At 33.9% G+C, this 24,816-nt stretch overlaps 4 protein-coding genes across 4 annotated transcripts; all 4 read left to right on the forward strand.

The window, feature by feature from the left end:
* Positions 1–78: 78 nt before the first annotated feature.
* LOC110710641 lies at positions 79–2,081 on the forward strand. Its single transcript, XM_021888964.1, has 3 exons — positions 79–872; positions 1,311–1,879; positions 1,962–2,081. Coding segments are annotated over exons 1-3 (690 nt in total). The 5' UTR covers positions 79–871.
* Positions 2,082–2,698: 617 nt separating this feature from the next.
* On the forward strand, positions 2,699–5,440 carry LOC110710528 (ganglioside-induced differentiation-associated protein 2-like). The gene is made up of 3 exons (XM_021888849.1): positions 2,699–3,114; positions 3,796–4,060; positions 4,868–5,440. Exons 1-3 carry the CDS (start codon positions 2,871–2,873, stop codon positions 5,109–5,111), a joined length of 753 nt encoding a protein of 250 aa, XP_021744541.1. The 5' UTR covers positions 2,699–2,870; the 3' UTR covers positions 5,112–5,440.
* A 1,422-nt stretch (positions 5,441–6,862) lies between these two features.
* LOC110710642 (protein NRT1/ PTR FAMILY 7.1-like) lies at positions 6,863–10,583 on the forward strand. The gene is made up of 5 exons (XM_021888965.1): positions 6,863–6,874; positions 7,204–7,387; positions 7,538–7,755; positions 8,059–8,618; positions 9,081–10,583. Exons 1-5 carry the CDS (start codon positions 6,863–6,865, stop codon positions 9,943–9,945), a joined length of 1,839 nt encoding a protein of 612 aa, XP_021744657.1. The 3' UTR covers positions 9,946–10,583.
* A 7,503-nt stretch (positions 10,584–18,086) lies between these two features.
* Positions 18,087–24,037, forward strand: LOC110710509 (L-galactono-1,4-lactone dehydrogenase, mitochondrial-like). The gene is made up of 6 exons (XM_021888829.1): positions 18,087–18,731; positions 20,317–20,567; positions 21,282–21,467; positions 22,208–22,610; positions 23,340–23,480; positions 23,615–24,037. Exons 1-6 carry the CDS (start codon positions 18,087–18,089, stop codon positions 23,771–23,773), a joined length of 1,785 nt encoding a protein of 594 aa, XP_021744521.1. The 3' UTR covers positions 23,774–24,037.
* The last annotated feature ends 779 nt before the right edge of the window (positions 24,038–24,816 follow it).

Below are 24,816 nucleotides of genomic sequence, written 5' to 3' on the forward strand. Positions count from 1 at the left end.
TTTCCTAGTTTTCACATAGCTGGGTTGAATATTCTGGGTTACAAAGGGCTATACTTTCTTTGACAGAAGTTATTTAGGCTTTATTTATCACAATTTCTCAACTTTCTCTTATGGATAGAGATCGTATATGCATCATTGCCATCTCAATCAAATGTACGTGAACTACTTTTTAGCCACTAAGTTTTCTAATGGTTACCAATAACACATTATAGCTTGTGTAGATAAAAGTAAGTTGCAACCAAAGCTTTCAAGAAAGCAACTGTTGGTATCAGTTGCTGGAACAAAATTGAAGGATTTAAAGTTATGGTGGAAAAAATAATGAAATTATTGGGCTAATTGTTGACAAAGTATTATTTCTTTGGACTTGTAAGTAGAATAAAAATGATTACTTTAAGTGCGTTCTTTTCATTTTTTTTTTTTTTGAAAACAAAGTGCATTCTTTTCAATTTTTTTTTTTTTTAAAAACAAAGTGCGTTCTTTTCACTTGATTAGAACTAAATTTATTTGAGTTAAGTATAAAACAGGGGACTCAATTGTTGCAAAATATGGGGAAAGGGGACTCAATTTATTTTATAGAGGAAAAGAGAAGTGGGCTAGAAAGGGCTTGGGTTATCGGTGAGTTTTAATTAATTAAGGGAAAGAATTGAGTCCCTTTGGTTAAATAATTGAGTCCCTTTAGTTAACCAATAATAAAAAAGTATATTTTTATTTTTTTTATAATATTTTACTTTGCAAAGAATTGAGTCCCTGCCTCTTTTTGGGAACAAAAGCAGAGCATCGTCACTTTCATTGCTCTCCTTTTGTCCTTAATGGTTTGGATGAAAGCCAAATTTGGAAATTTTGCAACGAAATTGCGGCAAAGAGCATCAAAAGTACGTATTTCTTCTAATTAATTGTTTTATTTGTTTGGATTTACATAATTGAGGTATATTTTTAGGTTGTTCGTTTGCCAGCATAATTGGTAGGGTTTATGTACTTAGTGAAATTCATGCATTAGTACTCTTTGAAAGTTTGATTATGTCTTAAATGGGGATGAATTATGGTTTTTGTTTTTTAATTCTTGTTATATACGATTTGGTGATAGTATCTTTTGCTTGTTTTGGGGCTTTAAATTTTTTATCATTGTTATTAGAAACATTGGGTATCTTTCCGAAAAAAAAATAAGCAGAATCATTGAGTGATAATGTTTGGGGATGGAAATGGATGCAAGTGGGATGGTCATGATCTATAATGGGCTAATATGCTAATGTTTGCTGCTGTATATATCAATTTATTTTGTACTTATAATGTCAATGTTTATAATGACAAAGTGGTTTTGAAGTATTTGGATGGGAACTTCAAGTATGGTGTAAGGGAAGGGGGAACACAAGTCAGGTATGTTGTGAGCCTACTAGATAGGACATGTAGCTGCAATGTGTGGCAATTGAGGGGTTATCCATGTAGACATGCAGTGACAGCAATATGGAAGGCTATGGAACACCCCGAACACTATGTTCATGAGTGGCTCACCAAGGATAAGTACTTACAAGCATATCAATTTCCATTAGAGCCGTTAAATGGCCCTAACGAATGGCCAGAATGCTCCCATAACCTACAAATATTTGCCCCTCCTGTAAAAATTGTCAAGCACAGGAGAACTTATAAGAGGAAGGCTTCTGCTGGCGAGCTCACAGGGGGGATCAAGATGTCAAAGAAGGGGATGCAACATAAGTGCAGCAATTGTAAACAAGTAGGCCATAAAAAGACTACCTGCCCCATGCTTCCTACCCAGCAAAATCAACCTGAAGTTGCCACTCAACAATCTCAGACATCGATACCCATGCACAACCGAGGATTCGGGGTCTATACTTGTCCTAATGGCTATCAAAGACAGGCAGTGGTATGTACATTTATACAATTAGATCGAGTACTACATTTATATAATATTAAACTAACTCCCTTTTATTCATAATATTTCTTAGCAAATTAACACAAGAGGAAATCAATCATTAGCTTCATCACAAGTCACAACGGAAACCTCTACTCAGGTACATCACTCAAACACAATTAGAAATCTTAAGATAAAAATATATAAGATATAAGATTACAGTTCATAACTTTTTATATATATATATATATATATATATATAATTTCAGGGCTCTGCAAGCCTTCATGAAGATGAAGAACATGCTTTGCTTTTTTATTTTATTTTTTATTTTTTTTATATATAATTATTATTGAAATAATTATTTTTTTGGATCAACATGTCATAATGCCACGTCAGCAACACGTAAGCTTGCGACTTCATTTAACAAAATTAATAAAATATGGTTTTATTATGAATCGAACCCTCAACCTCACACAAATAAGTGCTACACACTTACCATCTCTACCAACTTTTATTTGTGTTTTAAATTTCGCATATTTAACATTATATATTCCTTTTAAATTAGAGTTTATTTAATTTATTTATTTTTCACAAGATTAAAAAATAAATACATATGTAGTAAAAAAAAACCGTAACGTCCGGGACAACGCCCAAATCACACACTAGCTATACAACACTTGAACATAATTATCAAGTTAAAGAAGTACAAACTAGCAATTTGGGCGGGGCATCGCCCGAGACACACACTAGTTTTTTTATTAAAAGCTTGAAAAAGAATCGAAAATAGCCCTGAAATCCGCCACACAGGAAATACAAGTATCTTATATGTAATCTGTTAAAGTAAAGAGGTCGTCTAATCACCATAATTTGTGTGTTACGCACGAGTTGCCCGTAATCACAAACTTGACAAGACAGTTTGAGCTTTTAGACTAATCAGCCACCCTTCTCTTTTTTATACACAGAATAGGAGGAGAGAGAAAGAAAGCTTCATATCCTTCATCAATGGAGAATTCAACAGCAAATGAAGAAGACGACTTCTCAGTATTTGTATTAGCTTCAGACTTAGGAGTTGATGCTCGACCTTTCTTAGATTCCTCTGAAAATCCCACTGAAACTTGGCATGATTGTCCTTCTTACTTCGCTGATGAAGACTTCTCCGGCTTCGAAGCTCGTGATTTCTTCCGTCTTCAAGGCTCCGATAAATCTGGCAATCGTATCTTTCGCATCGTCGGAAAATACTTTCCTGGTAATCCTTTTTTCAATTTATGATTTTTGATTTCTAGGGTTGATGAATTAGGATGAACTTTTTAGGGGTTTTCAATTTCAGGGGATTATTTATTGTTGATCGCATAATTTTTCATTGCATCTAGTATTGTTTATGATATTTTTTTATTATGAATTTTGATTTCTGGGGTTTATGAATTGATTGAGATGAACTTCTAGAGGGTTTATTATAAATCCATTTTATTGTTGATTGCAGGATTTTTTATTGCATTTGGTAAAGTTCCTGATTGTTGTATGATTATGAATTTATGATTCTTGATTTCTAGGGTCTATGATTGTTAAAGTTTCCTTATAATGATGTTCTTCAAGGTATATGATAGACGATTGGCCGATATTTAGATCATACTCCCGAGAGCATGATATGCCAATTGGTTTACTTGTGCTTATATATTTGATTTTTTCATGGTGTTGAAGTGCTTTATATATCATGAATATGTAAAATCTTTTGCAGTAAAATTGGTTTTGCAGTTATTATATGAAAATTCAACTAATACAACTAAGTTTAAGGAAAGGTTGTTATTTTTCTCCTAGTATTGCTTGCACTGAGTGTTGATAGATTACCAATCACAATGTGGAGAATTTCTTCCACTGGTTTATTTTCGAGTATTCTGATACTAGCTCGTGTGTGCAATGGTTTTTTCAGCTCCAGTTATCGATTCGGAACGATTGAAGAAGTATGTATTCTACAAAATCTACACAGAATTACCTGAGGGGCCATTTGGAATTGTTTATATGCATACTACAGTACAAAAGGAGGATAATTCCCCAGGAATGACCATCTTGCGATGGATTTATGAGGACCTCCCAGCTGAAATTAAAGATAGACTTCAAGTTGTTTATTTTCTTCACCCTGGTCTTCGGTCAAGGCTTGCATTTGCAACACTTGGACGGTTGTTCTTGAGCGGAAAGTGAGTATTCTGTTTAATGCTTTGCTTACTTTACCAGAATGCTTACTAGCTCATGTACTGCATTTGTGTCACTGCATAAATGCATATGCATTGAGGCTTAAATGTTTTCTTTGAAATATATTGTCGATTCACCTGTGAGCATGGGGGCAAGTGTCAACTGGTTGAATTGTGATTTTTTACAGACCTTGATTTTTATTTAATGGAATATTTTCTATGTAGTTTGAATTGCTTACTGCTTGTTGGTTCTGGCTTGTAAAGTTGTAAGTGTATATTATCTAGGGTCTTTGACTGCATTCATGTGATATTGATGGCCAAATTGAACAAGAGAGTAACAAGTTATCTAAATGGGAATAGTAGTGAAGTTATACTAGAGCTACTCTGTATTTTTTGTGCAACTTTTGGAATGTTTTGGGTTGTACTATTGCTGCAAGTTGTGTGCCCTGGACTGGACTTGGCCTATTAGCCTATAGATTTCGTGAAATGGAGCTGATAGCATATTTTGTTGGAGCAGTGACAAATGAATGCCTTGAATTGCACAAGTATTTAGACAGTTAAACTTGATACCTTGTCAAGAAAATGTTCAGCTCAGCATTGCTTCTTGCATCCATCTTATATACCGAAGTATAATACTACGTATTTACTTGTTTATTCTACTTCTTATTGATTTAAATACATTTTTCTATTTGAGATTATATGAGTAGTTTTTATAGCATGTTTTGTGTAATGTTGATCAATCTTTTAAATTGCATCAGCTTGCTATTTGTATCACTTTGCTTCAATAAAAACTTAACTTGAATTGTTTTTCAGCTTGTATTGGAAAATCAAGTATGTCAGCCGCTTGCAGTACCTCTGGGATGACGTAAAAAAAGGCGAGGTTGAGATCCCAGAATTTGTGAAAGGTCATGATGATGTACTTGAAAATAGACCTCTAACTGATTATGGGATCGAACCGGACCCTTTGAAATTGACTGAGCTTCCTTCCATGTCCTTATCTCTTGGGCGGTATGATTATGAAGAAAGGTGGGCATCTAGGGAGCAGCGCATGTATTGAGAGTCAATATGTTGTGCCAAAGACTTGATAAAAAAGAACCAGTCATAAAAGTTAGAGAACATGTAGCTCTATAAGATACAGTGTAATGTATTATAATGCCCCATGTAAAAGAGCTTAAGGCATCATCTCCAGCAAAGTATAAAGTGTATTTTGTATTCATATTTAGTACGTGGTTTTGGTTCTTCATTCTTTGCCTTTGGCACTATTGTAATTTACGACTCATTTATAGTAGACAATCAGTTTCTTTCCTCGTCAAATGTTACCGTGATTTTGTACTTCACATTATGGTTACTTGTTTCTATAAGAAATCATGACAAGTGACAATAATCATGGCTGTTGGTCTCTATGTTATGCAGGCTTATAGAAAGACAGCCTATTAAGCTTTATTGTGGAACGATTAATGTGACCGAAAGTACTTAAGATCTAGAAGAAAATACATAATTGGTTTCATTTGATATGACATTTTGTTTGTTTTTCTACCAATTTAATTTTGTTTGACTAAATTTTTCAAAAATGAACTAAAAAGAAGTACTACTTTCGGATTGTATTATATGCAATTTTGAAATATTATTATAAGATATAAAGAATTTCCTTCCAAAAAAAAAAAAAATAATTAAAAAAATTGAGTGAATCTATAACAACTTTTTTTTTTAAACATGCTAATATGAGGGATTGACTGAATCTATAACAACTTTTTATTTGATAAGATTTTTTTTTTTTTTTAAATCTAGATAATTCATATGGTTCTAGTTTATCCAAAACTTAAACTTGCAAGTTAGGTATAAGTACAGAATAAATGAAACTAGTGTACTTTTTTTAATCCAACCAAAAATAATTAATCACCTACATAACATTTGATCTTTTCTTTTAGCTAAAAATTAGTCAGAAAAAATTTGGGAGTATGTTACGAGAGTTTGTTATACAAAGGAAACTAGCTCTATAAGTATAACAAACTTCATTCATAATTTACACAAATTATATCAAACAAAACAAAAACCTATTTTTTGTTAAAAGTTTTCCAACAAATCTTAGGATATTTAATTAGTAAGAGAAATTTTTATAAGGATATTTCTTTCTTGATATAAAAATAAAAGGTGTAACCATAAATGACAATAGGATTTATTGGGTCTGTACATAGTGGAATCGAAGCAGGTGGAGTGATTGCATTGAGGATATTAGCAGGGGTGATTAAATTCAAACAAGTTTGTTGTCAATTCGAGTTATTATCATCTCCATCACCAGAGTGATTCTTCTTCATTACGAGAATACTCGAGTTTCCTTTGCGCTAACAAAAAATAGGTACTTCCTTTGGTTAAAATTTGGTTTTTTATGGTTAGTTTTATGCCACCTATAGTTTAGTTGCTCGATATGTTTTGTCAAATAAATAAAATGTAGGATGTTAAAGTAAGATCATTTATATGAATGAACAAATCTAGATTTACACCAAATATAAGTTCTAGATTTACACCAAATATAAGTTCTAGATTTATTTTAGGATCTAGTTTATACCTATGATAGAAAATCTAGATTTATACCAAGTAATTAACTAGCTAGTTTTATCATAAACTTTCGGTCACATTTTAGGATTTAGAACGCATATACTTTTTCTTTCTAATAATAGATTTATTTTCCTTAATGCGTGCATATAAGTTGTGAAACATAGTTAAGGACTTAATTTATTTGTCGTTAATTTTTCTTCACAGGATTAATTCCGAATGGCAGGAACAAGTTCCCCCAGCCACATCCATGAAATGGCTGAAAAGGTTAGTATGTAGTTTCATTTTGTCGTACCGAAACAAAATCGTATACCTTACCTATACAAGATTCGCTAGAATATTAAGAGTAAATTGGAAAAGTTAACTAAAAGTTGTCATACCATTTATAAATTTATAATATATACTGCTAATTTTGGACTATAGAATAGTCCGAAGAGCTTATATAATAAGGAATTACGGAGTAGTTATTTATATTTTCAACATAGGGATATATTGGAATGTTTTATGCATGTCACGTGGCAGCTCATCAATGATTTTCTCATTTATCATTTTAGTCATTTATAGAACAATTTTTTTCTATGAAAATTTGTAAACAGAGAAGTGAAGACGTAATTCAACAACGTGAAGAGGCAGACAATGGATTTAAAAGTTGTATTAACAACAATGATGATGATGACAACAATTCAAGGGAAAATGCTACTCCTATTAGTCCACCAAATGTAGTTGCACCTTCCTTCAAGAAGAAAAGAGGAGGATGGAAATCAGCAATTCTAGTTTTAGGTATTTATTTATTTTCTCGCTTTGTATATCTTCACTGATTATAGGGAACAGAGGAAGTATATATATCTTCGTATGATCTACATTTATACAAACATATATCGATACTCCATACTCGTGTAATTTATATTATTTTTTTCTTTTTGTATGCAGCAAACCAAGCATTAGCAACACTAGCATTCTTTGGGGTTGGTGTGAACTTGGTATTGTTCTTAACAAGAGTACTACGACAAGAGAATGCTGTTGCTGCTAATAATGTTAGTGTGTGGACTGGCACTGTTTACTTATTCTCACTTGTTGGAGCCTTTCTTAGTGACTCTTATTGGGGTCGTTTCCTCACTTGCACTGTTTTCCAACTCATTCTTCTCTTGGTATGCTACTAAACTTTTCTTAATCTATTTTGTAATTCACCTAATACCAATCATCTTGATTAGCGTATATACATTAATATATACAGGTGCATGTAGTAAATTAAATGTAGTGTATTAGTGTAGATGTCAGCTTGCTTAGTTAGTTAAAGTCTTAAAGGTGGTACCCAAGACTTGAGATCAAATCCTGTCTACATCATTGCTTTTGCAGCTCTCTTTACACGAAAAAAAAATGTAAATTAAAGTCTTAATTCGTTTCATAATCTAATGACATGCAAATCATGTTTTTTTTTTTTTCCTTGTTAGGGGTTGGTGATACTTTCATTGACATCATGGCTATTCTTGTTGGATCCAAAAGGTTGTGGTGATGGTAAATTGGTGTGTCAAGAAACATCAGTAATTGGTGAAATAATATTCTACATATCAATTTATATGGTTGCATTGGGGTACGGAGGACATCAACCAACATGTGCAACATTTGGGGCAGACCAATTTGATGACTCTGACCCAAAAGGAGAATCTTCTAAAGCAGCATTCTTTTGCTACTTCTATTTTGCACTAAATTGTGGCTCTTTGTTTTCCAATACTGTTTTGGTGTATTATGAGGATAATGGGTATTGGACTCTTGGATTTTGGGTATCATTTGCTGCTGCTCTTTTGGGAGTTATTCTCTTTGTGGTTGGAACACCCGGCTACCGGTTCATTAAAGCGTGCGGCAACCCTTTGCCGCGCGTTGCTCAAGTGTTTGTTGCTGCCTATAGGAAGTGTAATATCAAAGTTTCTAATCCAAATGAGCTCTATGAAGTTGGAGGTTCCGAGTCTGCTATCAAAGGAACGAGGAAGATTGTTCACTCGGAATATTTTGGGTAAACATACAAGCTCTCTTACTTTTGTAGAATTTGGATAAATATGTTTGTAGGGGAAAAAAAATAATTCAAGAGGCTATTAGATTGGACTTCATACTTAGGGGTCAATTTTAGCATAAAATTCTTATTAAATTAATGGTACAATAACAATTAACAAGTGTTTCCTGTTAAAAAAAGCTAGTAATAATTAACTACCCATTTATGAAAAGAAAAAAAGAAAGAATAATAAAAATAAAGGATTGTTTATGATTATTAATAAAAAAAAGAAAAAGCAGGGTAATAAAACAAAAATACTTGGAAATTTTCAATAATATACTAATGTATCTTATTAGTGTTGGTTTAAAAAAAAATGTATCTTATTAGTGTTTTAGTAATGTTATTAGTGTTTATAACATACGAAGTAAAATACTTTTCTTTATCTTTGGTATTTCATTAAAGATTAATTATATACACTAATGGCAGGTTTTTAGATAAGGCGGCAATAATAACTCGTGAAGATACATCGGAACCAAAAAATGCATGGCATATTTGCACGGTCACACAAGTTGAGGAAGCCAAATGTGTCCTCAAACTCCTCCCTCTTTGGCTTTGCACCATCATATACTCGGTCATATTCACTCAAATGGCTTCACTCTTTGTTGAACAAGGCGATGCCATGGACACAAAAATAGGCAATTTCCACCTCCCAGCAGCAAGCATGTCTGTATTCGACATTTGTAGTGTCCTCATTTGTACGGGCATATATCGTCATATCCTCGTCCCTATATTTGGAAAATTAAGTGGAAATCCTAAGGGATTAACTGAGCTCCAAAGAATGGGAGTAGGACTTATCATTGGTATGCTAGCTATGGTAGCTGCTGGAATTACAGAAATTGAACGTCTTAAAAGAGTTGTAAATCATGAGGAAAAAAGCACTTTGAGCGTGTTATGGCAAATCCCACAATATGTTCTTGTGGGTGCCTCAGAAGTTTTTATGTATGTTGGGCAACTTGAGTTCTTCAATGGACAAGCTCCTGATGGGATAAAATCTTTTGGCAGCTCGCTTTGCATGGCATCCATGTCTTTTGGAAATTATGTTAGTAGCCTATTAGTTCATATGGTAATGCTAATCACAGCGAGAGGTGACAGTCCAGGATGGATACCTTCCAATTTGAATCACGGACATGTGGATAGGTTTTATTTTCTTATTATGACACTTACGGCGATTGATGTTGTGATATATGTGTTATTTGCTAAGTGGTACAAACCTGCTACTTTCTTAGAAGCTAGCCATAGATTGGAAAGAGAGACTACATTTGATGGAGATGTGTCAGTTAAAAGAGTATGAACACCAAGCTAGTTAGTAGTTTTATTAGATTTGATTAGAATAAGATTATGGTTTGCATTCTATTTTAATTAAGGGTTTTAATTTTATTTATGATATGCACCAAATTTGTTCTGTTGAGTAATTGTATTAGGATTAGACTTTAGAGACATTAAATCATATAAAATAATATTTGATTAAGGATTGACAAAATATTTAAGTGTGATGAATACTAATTAAGTCTTGAGTTAGGCTATATTATATATAAAACTCGTGATTTTAGAGACAATATAGATTAATTCAGTTAGTTAATCTACTAATAGCTTGTCACCTCCAGGGCCGTCGCTGGGGCGGGGCAGGTGGGGCAACCGCCCAGGGCCCAAAGTAAGAAAGCCCAAAAATGGTTATACTGATAAAAATTAGGAGCCTAAAAAAAAAAAAAATACAGTGTATTTAAAGCATTTCTTCTTTTCCCCAAGTTCTTCAACCCTAAATTTTCGCAATGTATTTTTAGTTTCCAATGCCTACTGAAATTAATTCTGTCCTCAAATTTCTACTTACTCTTTCTAAATCCAACTCATATTCAATTTCTTTTAAAATCAAATCCTTATTTAATTAATGATGAATTCATTACTCCATTGTTGAACATCTCTGATCAAAAGGTTTTTGTTTTTGTTTTCCCTTGAATTTTTAAGTTATAAATTTTTATATCTGATTTCCTTTTTTTAATTGTAATTATATTATATTTTTGCATTGTTTATAAGTTGAATTACAATTTCGATAAATTAAAGTATGTAAATCTGTTGAATTAATTTAGAATAAGACGAACCAAGTTTGTTTGACTATTGTCCCAAGCTAGCAGAGAATTAGAATTTTTTTAAAGATAGAATAATAGCAATGGTATCTACAGTAATCATGTGATTCTACTTATTTTATTAATTTTTTTTTTTCAATAACAACTTATTATTAATAATAGGAAATCCAGTTTTTTCTAAAAATTTTGTAGACATTAATTCGAGATACACTCAATGATCTTCTTCCGTATTTTTTAATTTCAGATGTGAGTATGTGACATGTGGATTAAAAATCAAAATTGAGGCTGCTTAATTATCTTTGTGTGTGTATATATATATATATATAGTGTATACCCTTAATATTTAATTTTAAAAGTATTACGAGTTAATTAGGGCCCAATGTATAGATTCGCCCTAGGCCACCAAAATCTCGAAAACGGGCCTGGTCACCTCCCTTAAAATTCTAACGAAAAGTAAAAAAATCAATTAGATGAATATAATATATTATTTCAATCATTTGTTTCTCTTAAATATTGATACAATATATATTTACAATCCCACCACGAGATAGTGACAATTGTTATACTAGCTTTTCAACAAGTATCATGCAATTTAAATATAAACATGCCACATATAATACCAAATAAGTGAAATTAAGATATTAATCCCACCATGATACAGTGACAATTGTTATTCTAGCTTTTCAACAAGTATCATGCAATTTAAATATAATCATGCCACATATAATACCAAATAAGTGAAATTAAGATATTTTTTAAGAATAAATAATTTCAGCCCGTCTTGTGTGCGGTCGATCACAATGTGTAGCCACTTAAAGTGACCCTATAACATTGATTAAGTAACCCTTATAATACCGACCAAGTAACCCCAATAACACTGACTGAGTAACTCTATAACAATGATAAATTAATCCCTTTAATACTGATCAAGTAACCCCCATTACACTAGCAAAGTAACCCATCCTTTACTATTGACCAAGTAACCCCAATTACACTAGCAAAGTAACCCCTATAACACTAATTGAGTAACTCTATAACAAGGACGAAGTAACCCCTTTAATACTGACCAAGTAACCCCCATTACGTACACTAGCAAAGTACAACCTCTAAAGTGGCTGGCCAACCTCGTATAAGACTTTGTAAAATAACTTTATAGGATAAAAAGATGTTAGTATTGAATAAAATTAATTTAAAAAAAAAATACTTATTTTATTTTTACTTAATCTTTTTTACTAATACTTAATATATGTAGAGTTTAAACTTCTAAACTTAGTAAGGGTTACCAAAGAACTTCACACAAGGACTAAAGGTGAAAGGTCTAGTAAGAAGTCATTGTCAAGGTTAAAATGTGCAAAGATGATCACTTAGGACTTAATTTAATACCTATTTGTCTCACTGAAGGGAGATTTATTTATGTATTATTTTTATTTTTTTTACAATGAGAACTTCATAAATAAAGGCAAATTACAACCTAATAAGAGATCTAAAACAAGAAATTAAAAACAACAAAACCCACTTAACTAAACCATTAGAGGGAAAGAGAAATGAATGAATACACCCATGTGCATCATACCAAACATCTCGGAGCCCGGATAACCAAAAGGTTCTTACCAAAACCTTTTGTTGGACCAAAAGTTGCCAAACAAACCAAAACCTTGGAGAAGGACAGATAATGCAAGCGAACACTAAAGAAGGGAACCGAAACTTAGCATAATCCCTATGAAAAATCCCGGCGGAAGAAGTGTAGAGACAATACACTCGAAAGTCAAAAGCCCCCTGTTGCTGAAAAAAGGACCCATCACCCGACTCCACTCCTAAGGATTCACCTCCTAAGAGTCCGGGAGCCAAACCATGAGAGTCGAATTTTTTCACGACTCTACCAAGAGAAACCTTACACCAAAATGTAGGTTTCTTTCCTGCAATTCTACCTATATAGAATGCAAGAAGATGGAGGACTTTGCTTACCCCAAACATTAAAGATGGGGAGCCTCCTTCAAGATTGAAATTTTTAATGATGACTGTCTTTGTCATCATCAACACCAACACCGACACTGGAATGATAGTCGTTGAATGAAAACCTATATCATCCCGCAACCAATAAGCAACAGGGCTAATGTACAACCCCCTGCAAACTCCAAATGCAAGGAATACTTTTTGCTTGCATAAATATCGCTAGCCTTTGGATAACAGCACAAACACAGAGGACATCACCCAAACTGACAAAGGGGGAAGCCACACATGCAACATGACAACCTCCCATAACACAATCCCACCCCGAACAAGCAACTAAAAGGACCGCCAACCAAACTAACAAGGGATTGATAAACCTTACAACCCCTAAAAACAACCAACAAGGCGCCGAGAACAACGACCACACTTCATAACCCTCTATAACTTGAAAAACTTTATTTAAAGACAACAACTTAACCAACCAAACCAGAAGCTTACACAAAAACAACATAATAAAACCAAACAAAACAAAACAACAATTAAAATAAAACAAGAACACAAAGAAACGAAAGAACATAGGAAGGAACAACAAGAAAGGGAAAGACCTCACCGGCAACAACCAACTCAACACCACGGACAATCGTCAGCGGCAACAGAAAAAGAACCCCTCACTAAATCTAACTTTAGATACGCGAGGAAACCCTAGCCTTAACTTCACCTTTTACCGTCGGGAAATTAGATTAATCCTTTCAACGGCGGCGTTAAGGGTAGCCCGTTGGTTCTTTAGTCCTTGAAACTAGTCGCAAAACACTTGACGATATGCCGAAACCCTTGATGATATACCAAAACCCACGAATTACCGAAGAGGATTGGAGCTCCCTGCCTCCCTGTATTCTTCGCCAAACAGACCAAAAAAACTAAAAATAAAATAGCAAAAAGGGGTATTAACGGGATGACTGGGCTCGCCGGCGACGGCTAGGCGAAACGCCAGTCGCCGGCGAGCAGGGCTGAAGAAAGAAGGAGGGGCGGTGAAAGATAAGGATGGGGTTAGAGAGAGAAGGGTCGAGAGAACTCTGAATTACAAAACTATTAATTTATCACGGGAGATTATAGTTGTTCCACCAAAATTTCCTTTTGAAATACTGCTCTTAAATTATAGGGGTCTTTTTAGAGCAATAATTTCAAAATCCACATCTAATCTAATTTGAGAACTAATAAACAAATTTAATCCTTCATTATTCAACACATCAGTTGACCATAGAATCTACTAAACCACTCCCTCATACACTAGTTATAATTTATAAACAAGAGCAACATTCCACCTTTAAGTACCAAAAAAGGTAACTAAACATGATTCATCAATTATCCTTGGTGCTAAGATTAGCCTTGGTCCCTTAATCGTCAATTATCCAAGTAAATTTCATGTCTTAAAGAAATAAAATTTTGTTCCTCCATTGATGGCTTGATGCTATTGGAAAACGAAGCCCCTTTCTTTTTACATAATAAGGAGTAGTTGAAATTAAAAAAAAAAAAAACTCACAAATCATTATTTAGATATAATTAATTGATTCACATTAGCTCATTATTCAGTTAGACCCTGTTCTTTTGAGCTTTCGGGCAAAGCAGAGCACATTGAAGCAGAACCGAGCAGAGCAGATTTTATTATTATTATTATTATTATTATTATTTTATTATTATTATTATTATTATTATTATTACTACTACTACTACTACAACAACTATTAATATTATCGCATTATTAAATATTATTATTATAATAATATTTAGTAAGTATTATTTTATTATTATTATTATTATTATTATTAAAAATCAATTATTATTATTATTATTATTATTGATATTAATAATAATAATAATAAGTAATATTATTACTATTATTGTCATTAATTATTTTTGATAAAATATTATTATCATTATTATTTTTACTATTTTTATTATTAATAAATATTAATTATTATTATTATTATAATTATTAATATTAATTATTTATTATTATTATTCAATATTAATTATTATTTTAATTATTAAATATTACTTATTTATTATTATTATTAAATATAAATTTTTAGTAATATTATTATTATTATTAAATATTATTTATTTATTATTATTAATTATTAATTTATAATAATAATATTATTATTAAATATTAATTTTTTATTGTTGTTATTATGAAATATTAATTTTAAATATTATTATTATTAATTATTAATTTATAATAATAATATTATTATTAAATATTAATTTTTTATTGTTGTTATTATTAAATATTAATTTTAAATATTATTATTATTATTAATTATTATCATAATAATAATTCAATATTAATTATTATTATTAAATATTTATTATTTATTATTTATTATTATTATTAAATATTAATTATTACTATAATAATTCAATATTAAGTGTTAATTTTTAAGCAGAGTAAGGCAGATTGAAGCAGAGCAGAGCATAGCTCTAAAGAACGGGGCCTTAGGGTGTCAATTGAGTTCTAAAGTTAGGCACCGAAATAAAGGTAATTAAAACTAAATTAATGATCTTACTAAAGATAGGGTTTGTGCTGCCTAAACTCCAAGGAGATCATTGGGGTTTCATTTTTATTTTTTAGAGGAAAGCTAGAGGAGTTTGAATAGGAAAAAAAAATACAGTTTAAAAATGGAACATTAAGATACTCTCCTCGTGCAATATATAAGAGTAATAAGTTAATATACATATACTAAATATTGTCATACACATTCTTTTGTGAAAAATAAAATGTCATTTTTCATAAGTGAACCCATTTAATTTTAAGATTGTTAGCAGAAACAAGTACGATTAACATTGACATAATTACGCAGAAGTTAATCAACTATAGAGGTGTTAAAAACCTACCCGACTAACTTGATTTGAAAACGACTTGAAAAAAGTTAAATAAAGATATATCAACATGTTTGGACACAATAAATTTAGCATAAATCTAATTTTAAAATAGATTTAACTTGATTCGATCTGACTTCATTGAACTCGACTCGAGCACACGAATTGGCACCTTGAATCAACTATCTATTCATAGTGACATGTCAAACCTAGATTGCATTGCTTTCAAATAAACCCTCTGTTATATTTTATAAACACATTGTTGAGGTAAATATTATTCATTACCAACAAATTAAATACCCTTTTTTCTATTCTTGGATATTAAGGGAATGCCCTTACTATTATAGATTATATTTTGATAACCTCGCTAACATAACAACAACAAACAAATAAAGATATAATCCTTGAAGAAGTTAAACAAGAATTTAACTACCAAAGAAATGAAAAGATTAACATAAACAAAGGATGCAAATGATTACCATTAATTGAAAGATAAAGTAAGGGCTACATACAATTGTGCCACAAGAGGAGAAGATTACCTCCATGTTCATACAATTGGAATAATCGAACAATGCTCAATACATGCTAAGTAAATCCTAACCTATCGCTTGGCTTCGCTTGGCTACTAAGCCAAAAACTAAGAAATCGTAAAGAAAATTAAATGCTTTTGTTGGTTGATTCGTTGATGTCTTTTCTTTTGTGATTCATGGTCTATACAAGCAAAAATCCCTTAGAAATTTGATCTAGGTCTTCCTTCAACAATTAGACATTTTCCACCTCTTGACGTCAAAACTTTCTTTTTAAAATAACTCTAACGGAAATCAAGCCGCGCTCTTTCTAGATTATGACTTTATGAGCCGTTAGTTGGGCCATGTATTGTACTTGCCAGTCTATGATGAGATGAGACCACCCTTGATTATGTCAAACTTTGGTCAAACTTTCGTTAATAGGTTAAAATCAACAAAAGTCAACAAAATTTTGATTTGGGTGTAATACATATGCATGATTTATTTTCATCTTTACATTGTCCTTTCAAGCTTTTAGAATGCACATAGAGCTTTGTACTTTTTTTTTTGAATAAAAGAACGAACTTTAAGTTATGAGAAACGGGGGCAATTATAGACCCAATAGTCCAATACATATTGATTTAGGAATTTTATAATCAATAACTCGTCAAAAGATAATATTATTAATACCAATTAGAAATTATTAAAATTAGGCCAAATTAGAAAATAACACCTGCTAAAGACCCCGATTTTGTTTTTAACACCTGTTAAAAAAAAGTTTAATTATAACACCTCCAAAAATCCCAAAATTTTGGTTTCACCACCCACTAACAGATTTTTGGATGGAAACCGTTAGTGGGGCCACCATGTACACGTGTCAGTTGTTAATTAGTTTAAAAAAATATTTAAAAAAAAAAAAAAACCTAACCCCCTAACTCAGCCAGCCACCGCACCGGCACCACCTGCGGCCAACCACAAACGGTGGCCTTCTCCCCTGCCTACCCCATAACCAACCAACCACCAACCACCGACCACCAGCCATCGATTTTCGCCGCCGAACCACCTCTAACACCGGAAATCGGCTCCCCCACCCTTAACCCACCTCGAAAACCGCTATCATCCTTCACAAAGCTGCCAAAGTACGGTTCCCCTCCCCAACGCAACCCCCTTAAATGGACCTCCTCCCTTCCCGCACCGCCGAAACCGGCGCCCCCTCCCTTCCCACACCACTGAAACCGGCTCCCCTTCCTTTCCCTCAACCCAGAAACCGACCTCTTCCCTTCCCACCTTCGAAAACGGTCCCAAGCTCCCGATGACTAAGGTTTCTGGGCTAGGTTGGGGTGGGGGAAGCAAGGGAGGTGTCGGAAATTGGTGATTGGCGCCGGAAATTGGGAATCAGGGTAGGAAATAGGGAAGGGGAAGGGAAGAGGCGACTGGCCGCAGGTGGTGCCGGTGCGGTGGCTGGCTCGATTAGGGGGTTAGGTTTTTTTTTTTTTTTTTTAATTTTTTTTTAAACTAATTAACAACTGACACGTGTACATGGTGGCCCCACTAACGGTTTCCATCCAAAAATCTGTTAGTGGGTGGTGAAACCAAAATTTTGGGATTTTTGGAGGTGTTATAATTAAACTTTTTTTTTAACAGGTGTTAAAAACAAAATCGGGGTCTTTAGCAGGTGTTATTTTCTAATTAAACCTTAAAATTAATACTACACCACTTTTCCATTTAGCTATTTACATTTTAACGGTCAACAAAACTAAGTCTGGTTTGTTATAATTGGCTAGCTATTCACTTTATACCCATATTACCACAACCAAAGGTCTTATCCTCCGTATTCCGCCCGTAAATACCGAACTAAGAAAACCACAAGCATTAAGGTCTAATGGGGTCCGGGTCCGTACTCCTAAAAACAAAAATCAAATTTGCCAAACTCCTCCAAAACTACATTTTTAACCTTCACCATTTGTGTCAACACTCAATTGTAGTGGTCTACTTGTCTCTCCGTCACCCTCAATATGCACCGAGCAACCAATCTCCGGCGATCAATCTCCAACCTCCTCCACCACCACCACCACCACCACCTTCACCGGCACAACACCAATTCTCTCTCCTCCTTAACCTCCCGCCATTTCTCTTCTCTCTCCTCCGACCCAACCTCCTCTTCTTCCGCCGCCGAAACCCGCAAATACATCGGCTACGCACTCCTCCTCCTCGGCTGCGGCGTCGGAACTTACTACTCCTTCCCTCTCCCTGAAAATACCAAGCACAAAAAAGCCCAACTCTTCAAATACGCCCCTCTTCCTGATGATCTTCATACCGTCTCTAATTGGAGTGGTACCCATGAAGTTCATACCCGGAATTTCCTTCAACCCGAATCGATTTCGGACCTTGAAAAGCTTGTTAATGAAGCCCATCAAAAGTCCCAGAAGATTCGGCCTGTTGGGTCGGGTCTTTCCCCAAATGGGGTTGGGCTTTCTCGGGCTGGGATGGTCAATTTGGGGTTGATGGATAAGGTGATTGAAGTTGATAAAGAGAAGAAGACTGTTAGAGTTGAAGCTGGGATTAGAGTTCAGCAGCTTGTTGATCAGATTAAGGATTTTGGGCTTACTTTGCAGAATTTTGCTTCTATTAGGGAGCAGCAGATTGGTGGCATTCTTCAGGTTTTTCTTCTTACTTTTGGTTGATTGATTGATTAATTTTTTGAATGTCATTTGATTTTGTTGTATTGTTGTTATGTTTGAGTGTTTGGGTTTGCTTGATTTCGATTTTTGTTTGTTTCTACTTTTGGGTTTAGTGTGTAGAGAGACTAGAGACTATACTTCTTGAAGGGCAATGATGTAGACGGGTTTTGATCATAGATATTGGGTGATGTATTGAACTTATTTTGAAATGTGCTTGTGTGATTAATGGAGACTCTTATCTATTCCGTTTTCCTAATAATAAACCATTTAGGAATTAGGTGTGAGACATATGCTCTAAGGTGATGAAACTATGACTTAGCAGAAGGTTTAGCAGGAAAACTGTGATACAAATCTCTAGGGGAATTCTAGGAGCAAGTTTGAACTTTACTGGATTTTATTATAGCTTAAGGTGTATAGCGGAAAGAAGTTGTAGCTATGAGTGGAGCCTGGGAATATAATATTGGATTATGTGCAAGAAAGCTTAAAGTGTTTGGTTCTAATTGGTACTACATTGGCAAATTTTGTGAATTTAGCATTGTTAACATTTGTGTTTTGGAGAAGGAGAATATCTAGCTGATCAGTAATAGAATGTGGCAAAACCAGGCTTAGTTCTCGAGTTCAACCGTTTTTATGACTGTATGATTCTATGGTGATTAAGCTACCTTCAGTTTTGGCGTTGAAAGTAAATGCCTGCATATATCTTCAAATTTTATGTACAGGATGCTTAAAGATCAGTGTACTTATTAGACCTCTGTCATACCAATCTACACTCGCCTTTATAGCTTATATGCTGTAAATTAAACCCTAGTTGTGGTGTATGTCTTTTGACACATAATAAGGAGCATATTTAGTAGGAACTAACTAATAGTGTATTTGTATGAAGGGAGTTTGAAAAAAAAAAAAACATTGAGTGAATATGCATTCCTTGAAGAAAGGAGACGATAAGAAGGGAGAACCAAGATGGAACTTTTTTATTAAGGTGATTGTTGACCGAATCTGCGGTATAATTAGTTCTAAGGTGTTATATAATTGAGTTAGAATTTTAGATTTCTTAGTAATTGTTTGTAAGTGCCGATTGACTATCTCTTATTAATGAAATCCTATTTCTTCCTTTCAAAAAAAAAAAAAAAAAAAAAAAAGAGAGAGAGAGAGACAAACCAAGATGGAAACTATGATGTGTTTGGCTGCAAGGAGGCTGTGAATTATTGGACAATGTTTCTGTCTCATGATGTGAAATGTGTGTATCACTGTATCCTCTTTATCTTGCTGGTGTCTTGTTCTTGCTCGGTACAGCTCTCATGTATTCTGTCATTGTGAAACACAAGGCAAGGAATTGGTCTATTTTCAGGTTTACAGAAATAGAAAATTTCTGGAATACAAGGGGTGGGGGAAATCATAGTGATATTTTTTTTTTTGGGGGGGTGGGAATTGGGGTGCTCTAGGTTTGCTTCATCTCATTAGTGTCATTTGTAGAATATAAAAATTTAAACACGGTATAATATAGTGTAAGCATTCCCCTCCTAACTAGCTTTGTTTCTACTTTCTAACACCTAAGTGGTTATAGGTTGGTGCACATGGTACTGGTGCAAAATTGCCACCTATTGATGAGCAAGTTATTGCCATGAAATTGGTCACTCCTGCCAAGGGAATTATAGAGCTCTCAAAAGAGAAAGACCCGGAGCTCTTTTATCTTGCTCGTGTTGGTCTTGGAGGACTCGGAGTAGTAGTTGAAGTCACCCTTCAGTGTGTTGATAGGCAGGAGCTTGTGGAGCACACCTACATCTCTAATATGGATGAGATAAAGAAAAATCACAAGTAATTTCTCTGAGATTTTATTTATTATTGCAACTGCACTAAAGAAAAATTCTTTATCATTATCTTTATAATCATTTAAAATCTTCTTTCTTCCCATTTCCTCTCTCTCTTAAGTCTAATGGCCAATTCTGATAAGAATATAGTATCTATTTACTACTTTAGTGTTGTTTACCAAGGTGTCCATGTGAATGTATCTTCTTTAATTCATGTTAGTGCTGTTGCCATTTCCTATGAAGTTGCTTCTCAACCTGAAGCTACTTTACTGTTTATAAATAGATCTACCTATCCATCATCTTAAAACGCATGCATTGATTTGTTACAATATAATAAGTTGTAGAATTGTAGGGGTCCTTATAGTGAAACTGTTAGCTGTTTTTCTAGGTGTGTGGACATTTAAACTGGTAAGAGCATCCAACAACGCCTCTAAGGGGTGTTGCTAAAAACAATAAGTTTTTTCACATTACCAAAGCTAGGTATGGGAAGGACAGATATGAGCACGCAGACACAAACCTTGACCAATGAACTGCAGTGATGTATATGATTGGTTTCAAGTTTCAACCCCTTTCTTATGGTAGTGCTCGCTTTGGCTGTAGTTGTAAAGTTTAGAAAATATTCTTTGCTTACTCTGTTATGCCTATGACATATTATCGAAGTAAAAGTGACTATGGTGTTATCATTCACTAGAAATAAACTTGTATTTGCTTCCCATTGCAGGAAACTACTCTCTGAAAATAAGCACGTAAAGTACCTGTATATCCCATACACGGATTCTGTTGTTGTTGTGACATGCAATCCTGTATCAAAGTGGAGACGTCCAAAGAATTTCAAACCTAAATATACTAAAGATGAAGCGCTTCAACATGTACGAGATCTGTACAAGAATTCATTGGAGAATTATAGGTATTTTTTTTTATATGCATAGTACTGTAGTCTTTATCAGAAGGCGGCCACCTATTCTCTTGTCATTTCAAATTTACTCAGATAAGAAGTTTTATCAAGTGCCTTGTTTGATGCTATCAGATTAACATGTCTCAGGAAGTTGTCTCTCTTGTTTGCCTTGCTGTCAGGATATGAAAATTAACTAATTTTTTCTGTTATTTTATGGCTTGGCACTTCTTTCATACATATTGCAGCTTTTGATTCCTTCTATATTTGTATAATTTCACATCAAAGTTTTAACCGGAAAACTTTAAACTATGGACACCTACATCTTTGTTAGCATAGCTATGGACTGAATTTAGCGATGCATTATTAAGCAACTAAAGCAAGGCTGTGGAGTTTGATTGATTATAAACTGTAAACATAGCCAAGTAAATGATAAATCCACTTTTGAGAGATGATTGTAAATATAGCCAAGTAAATGATAAATCCACTTTTGAGAGATGATTCTCTCCTTATTTATCTTACTATGCTTACCCTACAATTTTGATCAATATTCAACATGCTAATCCCTTTCTAATCGTCTCTTGTTTAGTATTACTCCTCTGAATCACTCCCTTATCTTCCTCCTCAAGACACTACAAACTGAATTATATTGCACTACCTAATATGCCCCTCCCCCTTACATCAGTTCATTGTGTTCTGTTGGTAATTTTTTGTAAAGCAATGCAACAGCTCTCATGAAGTCATGATTTCTGCAGAGTATCTCCTGCAGAGAATGATCCAGAAATAAATGAGCTTTCATTTACGGAGCTTAGAGACAGACTTATTGCTTTAGATCCTGTGGATGAAGAGCATGTCATCAAAGTGAATCAAGCTGAAGCTGAATTCTGGAAGAAATCAGAGGGTTATAGAGTGGGCTGGAGTGATGAAATCTTAGGTTTTGATTGTGGTGGTCAGCAGTGGGTCTCAGAGACATGTTTTCCTGCTGGCACCCTAGCAAAGCCTAGCATGAAGGACCTTGAGTACGTTGAGAAACTGAAGCAGCTGATAGAGAAGGAAGGAATTCCTGCACCCTCTCCTATTGAACAACGATGGACAGCTAGGAGTAAGAGTCCTATGAGTCCAGCATCAAGCTCATCAGATGATGATATATTTTCTTGGGTAATCTCTTTGGTTTGTTATTTTTGTTTAATTTTTTCTGATTGCGTTTTGCTTAATTAAATTTTTATTAATCTGGAAATGCTCATCATAAACATTAAAGGCTGATCTTGTATATTGGAATTTGCTTCTTAAAGTTTATAGATTCAGACACTTTTTAAAAATCATCAGTAAATTCTTCTGAAAATTATGAAGTCATAGTTGAAGTTGAATGCATGATATTTATTTGATTGACACAGCTAATTTCACTTGTTTAATAGACCTTTTTGGAGCCTTTATTGATGTATATTGCAAGCTAAACCATTACATCTTTATGTTTTTCCAGCACAGACTACTGTTTGGGAGAACTGAGGAGATATAGAGGATTTGTTTTGAAGGTTAAAGTAGCATTACATCTAGAACCAAAGAATAGCATGCTGAACAACCAAATACTCCCTCCATTTATTTTCTCAGGCAACTTTGCCCTTTTAGAAAACCAGTACACAATTATCTGTCCATGTAATGTACCTATTTACCAGTGCAATACCTGTCACCTTTCATATCGCAACAAATAGTTCTTAAGTTGTGTGCATAACCTTGCTAATCACTTAAATGGGAATAGTGGGAGTAATTATGTTTCTTTGGAGTATCATTTTAGTTGGACGGATATGTATAGTGTAAGGCAGAATGGAAATGTAAGTTATATTTTCTTATTCTGAATGCAGTTCCTAAACATTTCGACCTGTGTTTCAGGTTGGTATCATTATGTACCTCCCAACAATGGATCCTCGCCAGAGGAAGATAATAACAGATGAATTCTTTCACTACAGATCTTTGACACAAAATCAGCTGTGGGATCCTTACTCTGCTTATGAACATTGGGCAAAGATTGAGGTATTTGAGCACATTTAACCTTGTCTAATGATAAGTTTCTTGATCTCATATTCTCCATAATCAAAACTATTGAAGAATTCTCATGATCCATCAGAGAATAGGCATTTACTTCTTATCTTTTGTGTGATTCTTAGATTCCAAAGAACAAGGAAGAGCTCCCAGATTTGCAAGCAAGGTTAAAGAAGCGTTTCCCTGTGGATGCATACAACAAAGCACGAAAGGAATTGGACCCAAACAGGATCCTGTCTAATAACATGCTTGAAAAGCTCTTCCCTTTGTCAGAAGATGTATGAAAAGCATTCAGCATACACCAATCACGTCGGTGTTTGTTCCTATACCAAAATGTGAATTATTGACTCAATTTCTGGTTTGATTAGATCGCCCCTCTCATAAGTTTAATTTTTTGCTCCACAAAAGATGCCTTTCTCTTTTAACATGTACAACATAGAAAGGTAGTTGATGAATTTTGACATTTGAATGTAACAGTCATTCCATAATCTTTTATATCTATTATATAATAAAAGTCCTTTCAAAGGTGGTGACAGCCTTATGCTCAGTTACACATATTTTGTTCTGAATCTTCTCATTATTACTTTACATTCCAGAAGAAACACTTTACAAAAGAGGGGGAAAAAAATGAGAGAAACTTGTAGTTCCTGAGTCAATTTTCCAAGAGCAAACAATGCATATAATGAACAGAAACCTCTAGGAAATGGGAGCATAAGACGAAATGAATGTCAACAGTTTCCCTTTCAAGAACTTCTCTGAAAAGAGGAATTATATTCAGCTACCTGCAGATATGCTGGAGATCTATGTCAGATATTGCATTATCACCGAATTCCCCATTATTCTCAGGAGGCTTCTTGATGTCAAGGTGGGTTGGGTGGATCAAGTTTATGTTGCAGCCTACTTCTTCTCACGATGACTATATACTTGCTTAATCAATCTCTAGATATCGCAGCAGGGTCTCATCTAATGTGCTGTCGAATTTAAACTAATAAATGCTGACATGAATTGTTAGGTTCTGCCGTAAAATAAGCCAATTGTGCACCTTCTGCACCATGAAGTTTACTGCACCACAAACAAAAATAATTATTTTTTTTTCAATTTTTAAGTAGCAATGTCGAGGTTATTGTTAGAGAACCAATTCAACCAAAAGCTTAAGCTGATGGTTGAGGCCCAGGAATATGTTTTATACTCTATCAGTTATGTTTCACTGAAGGGATCATCAGCACCTCAGACTGCTGCTTCATATTTGATGAAATTCATTGAGCAGGATCCTTGCCGACTCTGAAACAAGTTATAAACACCAATCAGATGGGAAGGCTTTGTGCAG

The sequence above is a fragment of the Chenopodium quinoa genome, unplaced genomic scaffold (assembly GCF_001683475.1).
Source record: "Chenopodium quinoa cultivar QQ74 unplaced genomic scaffold, ASM168347v1, whole genome shotgun sequence".
In the NCBI taxonomy this organism is placed as follows: Eukaryota; Viridiplantae; Streptophyta; class Magnoliopsida; order Caryophyllales; family Amaranthaceae; genus Chenopodium; species Chenopodium quinoa.